The sequence below is a fragment of the Lineus longissimus genome, chromosome 7 (assembly GCF_910592395.1).
Source record: "Lineus longissimus chromosome 7, tnLinLong1.2, whole genome shotgun sequence".
Classification (NCBI taxonomy): domain Eukaryota; kingdom Metazoa; phylum Nemertea; class Pilidiophora; order Heteronemertea; family Lineidae; genus Lineus; species Lineus longissimus.
Genome location: NC_088314.1, coordinates 11,977,895 through 11,987,895, shown reverse-complemented (window position 1 = coordinate 11,987,895; position 10,001 = coordinate 11,977,895). Strand labels below are relative to the sequence as shown.

The following is a 10,001-nucleotide window of genomic DNA, read 5'->3' as shown; positions in this document are numbered from 1 at the left end:
GGCCGTTAAACAAATTAACGCAGAAAGATGAATTATGGGTATGGGGTGAAGAACAGGAAGTGGCATTTGACATTCTCAAAGGGTGCCTGATGTCTGCACCAATTCTTGGACACCCTAGAGAAGAAGGTGAATGGGTACTAGATACAGATGCTAGTCTATTTGGTATAGGAGGCGTCCTTAGCCAAATTTAGGATGGACACGAGAGGGTTATTGCGTATGGTAGCCGGTCATTGTCTAAAACTGAACGTAACTATTGTACAACCAGGAGGGAGCTCCTAGCCGTAGTACATTTTGTGAAACATTTCAAACATTACTTGTACGGTAGATTTTTCACGATCAGAACTGATCATGCTAGTCTCACATGGCTTAAAAATTTCAAAGAACCAGAGGGTCAAGTGGCTAGGTGGTTGGAAGTGTTAGAAACCTACAACTATAAAATTGAACACCGAGCAGGCCGTCTTCATGGGAACGCTGACGGACTAAGTAGAATCCCGTGCACAAACTGTAAACAATGTGACAGAATGGGGTACGATGGGGACATTCTGGTTAATAGAGTTGTTGAGCTGACAGAAGTGACGGAGATTGACCACACGACTGATTTAAGTTGTGACGTCATGGCTTTGCCAACGGAGACGAAAAATGGTAAAGACCATTTCTCCCTGGATCAGTCATGCATGTCACAACAGGAAGTTAAGACTGAGAGAAAAAGGTGTCAAAGTGACACTACTCTCACAAAAGATGTTGATGTCGATGACGTAGGTGACTTCATGGCTTTGCCAACGGAGACGAAAAATGGTAAAGACCATTTCTCCCTGGATCAGTCATGCATGTCACAACATGAGGTTAAGACTGAGAGACAAAGGTGTCAAAGTGACACTACTCTCACAAAAGATGTTGATGTTGATGACGTAGGTGACGTCATGGCTTTGCCAACGGAGACGAAAAATGGTAAAGACCATTTCTCCCTGGATCAGTCATGCATGTCACAACATGAGGTTAAGACTGAGAGACAAAAGTGTCAAAGTGACGCTACTCTCCAAAAAGATGTTGATGTTGATGACGTAGGTGACGTCATGGCTTCTCCGAAGGTGATGAAGAGTGGTAAAGACCATTTCCCCTTGGATCAGTCATGCATGTCACTACACGAAGATGAGACTGAGAGACGCAGGTGTCAAAGTGACACGACTTTCTCAAAAGATATTGACAATAGTGATGTAGGTGACGTCATGGCTTCTCCGAAGGTGATGAAGAGTGGTAAAGACCATTTCCCCTTGGATCAGTCATGCATGTCACGATACGAAGATGAGACTGAGAGACGCAGGTGTCAAAGTGACACCGCTCTGTCAAAAGATATTGACAATAGTGACGTAGGTGACGTAATGGCTTTGCCAACGGAGACGAAAAACGGTAAAGACAGTTTCTCCCTGGATCAGTCATGCACATCATCTGAACTATGTAGTGACGTAGGGTGTCTGAGTGACACTACCAGATTGAAAGGAGACGCAGTTCACGAAATTGAGGCGAATAGTGTTAAAGAACACTCCTCCAGATCTTATCAGAAATGCAAAACAGTGCAATTTAGCCAAGATACTGACAAGTGGACCCCGACAATGTTAGCTCAGAAACAATCTGAAGACCAAGAGTTGACTTGGATACTAAATGCCAAAAAGAACTTAAATGAGAGGCCGGATTGGAAAAATGTTTCCAGTCAAAACGCTTTGTCTAAGGCATATTGGGCCAAATGGGATAGGTTAAAGTTCCAAGCAGGTGTATTAGGATTAAACTGGGAATCTGTCGACGGGAAAACTTACGTTTGGAAAATGATTCCACCCAACGAATACCGCCGAGATATTTTCCGTGATCTGCATTCTTCTAAAACCGCAGGGCATTTCGGTGCAAAACGAGTTTTGCCTCTCGCACAACAAAGGTTTTGGTGGCCTGGTATGAGTAGGGATATTATCACTTGGGTTGAACAGTGTGATATTTGCGCTCAGAGAAAGAGACCGGGTAAGAAAAGACGTGCTGAATTGAAACAGTATCGGGTGGGAAACACATTAGAGCGGATTAGTACAGATGTTCTAGGACCTTTACCTCCTAGTAAGGGTGACGGTAACCGTTTTATCCTCTTAGTGACGGACAGCTGGACTAAGTGGGCTGAGGCCTATCCTATCCCTAATCAAGAAATGGAGACTATTGCAAATAAAATTGTTAGAGAGTTTTTGTGCAGATTCGGTTGTGCTAGACAACTTCACAGTGACCGAGGTGCGTCCTATGAGTCTAAGTTATTTCGGGCAGTCTGTGAAATGCTTGAAATAGAGAAAACTAGGACAAGTCCGATGCGACCTCAATCTAATTCACAATGCGAACGAATGAATCAGACCATAGAGGCTATCTTAGCAAAGACGATTAGGCGCCAAGAAGACTGGCAAGAGTGCCTTCCCTTTGCTATGATGGCTTATCGGGCAACCAGACATGACACGACTGGTCAAACGCCGAACAAAATGATGTTGGGAAGGGAGGTTGAGTTACCTCTAGACTTAGTGACAGGTTTTCCTATCGAAGACAATGCTGATCAAGTAAAGCCTATTGATTACGTAGAAACCCTGAGAGAAAATATTCATGTAGCTCATGAAATGGCGAGAAATGAAACTAAGAAAAATTCTGAGCGTCAGAAGCGATATTATGATAGACAAAGATTCGGATCCGCGTATTCTGTTGGTGATGTAGTCTGGGTATATAATCCTGCACGAAAGAAAGGGGTGTGTCCCAAACTTCAGTGTCACTGGAAAGGTCCGTTTCTCGTAGTAGGAAAGATTGACGACGTTGTGTACAGACTTCAGAAATCACCTCAAGCTAGTCCTATAGTCTGTCATTATGACCGTTTGAAGCCCTATAAGGGATGTGATTTCAAAGCTTGGCTCCCGAAGATAAATGAAATGGTGGAGGTTACTCCAGGAGAAGAGTCTCCAGGAGGAGACATCATTATAGGGAGGGGGGAAGTATCCAAGGATACTACTCCGGAAATCATTGAGGAAAATCAAGGGGTAGATACGGACGCTGGCGCAGTAGATGCCCGTGAAAATATTGAAGTAGGTCATGAATCTAGTTCAGAGTTGGGTAAAGATACTGGAGAGAAATCTTCGATTGTCCATGAACAGGACACCGGTGTTGGCCGACGAAGCGGAAGGAACAAGAGTGTTCCTCAAAGATTTGGGGAATGGGTAGCTTCTGTCATGAGACCGGATGTTAAAATTGGACGGGTTTGCAATGTTTAAAATGTGTTCAAAGTTAATTGCAATTCCATTAACTGAAGTGTGTATATATTTATTTATTTTAAGGATAAAGATGACGAAGTTCAAGTGTTTCGGATGTCAAAGAAAATTTGCGACAAGAGCGCAGCTGATGCAGCATAAAGACGAGGAACATCCTGAGTGGGGCAAACTATCTTGCCAGTATTGCCAGCAGAAGTTTCCGAAGACTCAACGTGTGGAGCTGAGGCTCCACGAGCAGCGACACCGAAGAGCTCAGACTCTGGCAAGAGATATGTCGGCAGAACCTACGGAGGAGCTCGCAAAATTCGAAGAGGAGTTTCGGTCGGGGAATACCCAGAAACTTACCGTTGTGGTAAGCGAGGAATTCGAAGATCCAGGCGATTTGATTTTGGAATCGTCCATGGCCAGTAATGTAGGTGAGGGGGATGAGTCCCGACCTGTGGAGAAGGAGTTCTCCTCGTGCGCACCAAAGACTACCCCTGCCGAGGCGTTAGGGAAAGCAAGCTGCCTCAGCGATAGCCATGAAGATGGCGATGGAGAGAAACTGCCTTTAGTACCGACTAGAGGGGACAAGCCGTCCAAGGAGTTTGAGAGACCTTATGTTCTACATCGAAACAGGACATGGAGTTACCCAGATGGAACGATTTGCAACGAACAGTGTACGTACGTTTTCAGAGACAATATTCATATGAGGGATGCTCGGACCCAAACGACTACGGAGGAATAGTGGAATTTCGAATATTGTTGAATTTGTATAGATTGTAATTATTTTAAGGTTTACCGAGAATACTTGAGGATATTTAACTGTAAGTTATATCTGATGACAGTCTAATTGTATATATATTTCATTGTTGAAGGGTTTTGAATTTTTTTTATATCTAGATAGTTGTAAAAAGGGTTTTCTCTAGGAGGAAATTTAATTGGTAAGTATATGTATAGACCTAGACCTAGGCTGGTGCGTTTTTATAGTGATTGTTACTGTTACTGTTGTAAATTATATATGCTAGTGAATTTCTTTTAAAGGTATTGGTCTACCTAGGTAAAAATTTGTGCTGTACCTGTATATACTGTATTTAGAATTTTCCAGTGTAAGTGACTCGTATTTTACGGTGTATGTTACAATGGGATAATCTGAGTTGATTGCCTCTGCAGTCACTGCGTCATGGTTACCATGGTTACGATATTCGGGGATGTGTAGGTGTCTTCGTGGAAACAGAAACATGTGGTTACGTCACGTGACGTCTTGGGTGTTTTGAATGTATACTGTCCGGGACGTACAGTCTTAGTGGGGGGTAGTTGTAGCGAAATTCCTCTGCTGATATCTACGTTGTGCACGTGCTTCACGCGTATGGCTCATTTGAATATTTACGTGACCTGTGACCTCATCTTTTGGATCTTTGCCATGGTCATAGATTTGCGAAACTTCCGAACAGTGTCAATATTTGCATTTTTACGTACAGAAAACGTAAGTATTTTAATAGAAACTTATAGGTTTGTGTCTTTTCACCGGTAAGAATATGTGTGTGTATGATTTTTGTCCCTTTGTACAAATTTCATTGTGTTTTTACGGGTTTAACATTTGACAGTTCACACCGCTGTTTATGGAAATGAGGTAGAGTGTTAATTCTGTCTTTTGACTGAAATTCGGGTCAAAATTGTAGGGGTTTGAGTACTTCTTAGTTATTTTCACCCTTGGGGTTAAATTCTTATCATATTCAGATATTGTTTCTGGTCTGGTTTAATTTAATGAATACGGTTTCCCAATTTATATGAGGTTTGTTTCTGGTTCACGATCTTCAATGTTGACAGTTCGTCGATGTAAATTCAGCGCATTGATCCTCGCGCTGTGTGAGAAGTTTAAAATAGTTCTTGGTGTAATCTGAATATATTTCATTAGGTTGACGAAGTGTTTAGATACTTATTGTAATGTCAGTTTGTGACCTGGGGTGAGAATTTCGAGGGTTTTTGATAGATGATACAAGTATTTTGGGGGTGAAAGAGTAGGCTCTCTTTCTGTGTTACATTCAGTGTGTAAGTGTACATTTTTACGTGACGTCACCAAGGTAGTGCGGTTTTAGCGACGGCGGGGTATTTAAACTGGTTGATGACGTCGCGCGCGGAGTCTGGAACAGAGGTCCGACTCGGTACGTTTCAGTGAGAGCGCGTTGTGCGGTGTTTGGGTTTATTTAAATCGGGAACAGAGTTTGAGGGGGTTTTGAGAAGATTCTTTGGATTTACCGAGTCGTTTTAGCAAAAATCGAATAGAATTGCCTTTGGTATTTGTACCATTTTGTAAATGAATTTGTATATAATGAATGATGAATCTTGTCTAAATAATTGAGATGAAATATGAAATATTAATTACCAAGATATTTTAGTCCCTTGTTCTTATTCACGTGGTTTAGTTTAGTGTTTTGTGTTCTTTTAACGAACCCCAACTCTCTCGCCTCTATATAGAAACTGGTGAGATTTTATTAATTCCCTTAATACGGGTGGTGGCAGCAAAAACTCTAAAAGGCCATCCAGTGACAGTCGCGACGCCCTCTACGGAATTAGCGAGAGTTACAGTATTACACTCATGAAAAAAGTGTTACTCACAAACCAGCACCCCATTTACACCAAACCCCCACAACATACCAGCACCCACACAATCTGATTTTTATACCTCGAACAGCCAGCGCCACGGGTATATGCTTACCAACAACTCTGGAAGGTGGGTAAACGGTGACTTACCATGTAGTGAAGTGAACTGTCTCCACATCCGCATAACAGAACAAACGGGTGAGACCAAGGGAACCCAGAAAAATAAGCATGGGGGCAACCCGGGCTTATGGCCAAAAGACCCTTTGAGAAAAAACAAAGGCGAGCCAAAGTGAGGAACCCACCCTTCTTAGAGAAGGGGAAAAAACCTCACTTGGTAAACGCTCAGCACATTTCGTACACTGTGGAATTACAAGAAATGCTGCGTTTTAAAATAGGGGAACCAAAAGATCTCAATTCAAGAAGTCGAGGAAGTTGGGAAGACAGGGAGCGACCGGAGAAACTCCGTGCTTCCTACACCAGTCTCGAAAGACATCCCACTTGCTGTAGTATGAAGCAAGGGTAGACTGTCTCTGAGGCTGAGCGACTTTATGGATAACGTCTTCCGAAAAGCCTCTCTCTCTCTCGGAGGAAACACCCGATAGTCTCCAGGCGTGAAGCCTGTAGAAAGAAGGGTCTTAATGATAGACCCGGCCGATTGGGTGATACAACAGACGGTCCCACCCTGGCAGATGGCAGGGGTGGTCCGTCAGGAGCTCCAGCAGGACCGGGAACCAAGCCTGGTTCGGCCAGCACAGGGCTATCAGACAAACTCAGACCCGAGAACTGGCCATTTTGTTTAGTACCCGAAGCAACAGAGGGGTTGGCGGGAATGCATAAGCATTCAGGTCGTCCAAGGAGGCCAACAGGCTGTCCACTCCAAAGGCCTCCTCGTCTTGAAGAGGCAAACAATACAGGGCGAATCTCTTGTTTAGCCAAGTCGCGAACAAGTCCACCACCGGGGTGTCCCACATCCCCGCTAGGCGGGAGACCACCTCGCGGTAAAGGGTCCATTCCGTCTGGACCAGACGATCCGCCCAGGAAAGGGTGTCAGCAAGGATATTCCTCTTGCCTGGGATGTGACAGGGGAGGAGCTGAATGTCCAAGCAGCGACAAAGCTGCTGGAGCTCCCAAGTGAGGCGACACAAAGTGTCGGACCCCCTTGTCTCCAGATAAAAGCGACCACTGTCGAATTGTTGGAGAAGAGAGAAACCCTAAGACCCCTTAAAGGAGACGTGAAGGCCCGCACTGCCAGGATGACAGCCTGCATCTCGAGAATATTGATCGAGAGGCATGAATCTTCCACTGACCACGTGCCCTTGGTGGTCAGGTCCCCTTTGTTCAGATGGGCGCCCAAGCCATAGAGGACTGAGCTGCACTCCGCAGAGGAGCTCCGTCTCGGACCCCCAGAACTTCCAGACCTCCTCCAGGAGAGAATTTGGGATTGAAATTTGATGATCGAGAAGGTCCGAAAAGGACATGAGGCCGTCTCGTGCGCGAAAGCGCACACCCATGAAGATATAGTCCTGAGATGGATCTTGCTTGGACTTGTCAAAATTTAAGAGCCACCCTGCTTGCCTGGTTGTCTAAAGCAGGAACTTTGATTGCTTTCCCAGTCGGCGAAGAGCCTGGTAATGAAGCAGCCAGTCTTCGAGATAGCAATGGAGCTTGAAGCCCATGGCGTGAAAAGGCGCGGCAAACGCCTTGACGACTGTAGTGAAAATAAGCGTCGCGGAAGCCAGGCCGAAAGGAAGGGCTGGGAACTGATAGACCTTTCCTTTGAAGTAAAACCGAAGGAAGGGTTGAAAATCTGGATGAATAGGAACTTGAAAATATGCGTCCTGGAGATCCAGCAGGATTGCCTAATCGTTGGGCTGCACCGATCTGGTTGTCTCCATCTTGAAGCTGGGCACCCGAAGGAACTGGTTCAAACTGGACAGATCGATGACCAGTCTCCACTTCCCCGACCTTTTGGGGACCAAGAAAATGTGCCTTGGGAGGAATGATCGTCCACCACCCTCACAGCCTCCTTCTGAAGGAGGGAGAGAACCTCTGTGCAGGGTCTAGGGGGGGAGGACCGGGGTAGGGATTGTGATCGTCAGTGGGGATGAGAAAAGTCCAAGCAGACACCGTGGCGGAGCATGTCCGGCACAGGGAGTCCTTTTGACACCACTGATCCCAAAAGGCCGCGAAATGGCGCAGCCTGCCCCCACGGTAACATCCGTGGAGGCGCCACCTGTAGGCGCAGGAGGACGGACTAAAATGTCACTTTTGCTTGCCCCCGCAACCCCTCTTACCTTGGAAGAGTCGCTTGGGCTGCCCGCTGCCCCCATCCCTACCAGAGGCGAACTGTTTCCTAAATTTTGCCCGGGCTTCACATGCCGGTGGTACCGCCATCATTCATACACGAGAGGTAAGCATCAAGGCTGTAGCTCGGGACCAGTTCGAGATATTTGAATGGGTTGAAACAACGATAAATGGGAAAAAACGAGTATCACTTGTGTACCGCCCACCACCAAGCAGAACAAACAAGTACACGTTTAATGGCTTTCTGCGAGACTTTTCTGACCTACTCGACATGTACAGCTCAGAGACTTTACCGCTAATGATTGTGGGTGATATCAACATCAAATTGAACCGTAAACATGACTCTGAAACATTGAGATATCTGGAACTCTTAGATCCCCATCGCTTTTATCAACACGTGAACAAACCAACACATCGGTCAGGAAACACGCTTGACCATATCATTACTCGCAAAGATGACAGTGCCCTGTTGGGTTTTACTGTTGAGCCATGCAAGGCCCTATCTGACCATTTTCGGGTCTTTTTTGACATGAAACTCAGCAGGTGCAACAAATTGGCACCAAAGATGATGAATGTACGGAAACTGAGATCAATTGACAAGGCAGCCCTGGCTACTGACATTGCAGAAATGGCCGCCTGTCCAGGCAAAGCTGAAAATGCCACTTTAGCTTACTCTGAGATAATGCTAACTCTCCTTGACAAACATGCCCTGATGAAAACCATTAAGTTAAAGGGCCAGACCAAAAAACCTTGGTACAATGATACCATCCACGCTTCTCGTCGAACTAGACGACGTCTTGAGAAGCAGTGGTTGAAAACTGGTTTGGAGGTGCATCGGGAGATGTATGACGAGCAGGGTAAGATGGTGGTATCCATGATTGTCAATGCCAAGCGAATGTACTATCATGATAAACTGACCACTTGCGACAATAGAAACATGTTCCGCACTGTGAATGGGCTCCTATGTACAGGCACTGACCGGCGGCTTCCAACATGCGATGATGAGTTGCAGCTTGCAAATGATTTTGCAGTCTTCCTTGAGGGGAAGATACTGGAGATTCCCAAGGGGTTCGCGACCCCGCACAAAGACACAGCCGAGCCTCCAGAACAAATGCTTCCCTCCTTCCAATCAGTAACCGAGGAAGAGCTGCTGAAACTCATCCGGAGCCGCCTATCAAAATCCTGTGCACTGGACCCCATTCCAACTATACTACCCCTTCTCATGAAATGTGTAAATGAGTCGATTGCATCAGGAGTTGTACCGGACTGTTTGAAGACAAGTCTGGTTACCCCCCTTCTCAAGAAGCCTAGTCTCGACCGGGACGTACTATTATACTATATTACTAGTACTATAGTACTATAAGGAACTATCGTCCGGTCTCGAATCTTCCCTTCATTGGGAAGGTTATTGAGAAGGTCATCGCCCAGCAGCTGGTACGTTTCCTGAATGCAAGTGACTCGGTCGACCCCCTCCAGTCGGCATATAGAGCTGGTCATAGTACGGAGATCGCTCTCCTGAAGATAAAGGCTGACATCGACAGGGCCCTGGATTCTGGCCGTGGGGTCATACTGATACTGCTTGACATGTCCGCCGCCTTTGACACCATCGACCATGGGGTCTTGTTTTCAAGACTTCGCGGTCTTGGTGTCACTGGTAAGGCCCTCGAGTGGTGCGAGTCTTATCTTTCACTACGCACACAGACTGTTGTCATCAATGGCAAGAAGTCTGCCGCCAAACCCCTCATCTGCGGCATGCAACAGGGTTCAGTTCTAGGCCCTCTCTTATTTTCCCTCTATATCCAGCCACTCGGTGCAGTCATAGAAAGACATCGACATGATGCT

At 45.8% G+C, this 10,001-nt stretch overlaps 1 protein-coding gene across 1 annotated transcript; it reads left to right on the top strand.

The window, feature by feature from the left end:
- Nucleotides 1-8,430: 8,430 nt before the first annotated feature.
- On the top strand, nucleotides 8,431-9,522 carry LOC135491073 (uncharacterized). Its single transcript, XM_064776719.1, has one exon. It carries the CDS (start codon nucleotides 8,431-8,433, stop codon nucleotides 9,520-9,522), a length of 1,092 nt encoding a protein of 363 aa, XP_064632789.1.
- The last annotated feature ends 479 nt before the right edge of the window (nucleotides 9,523-10,001 follow it).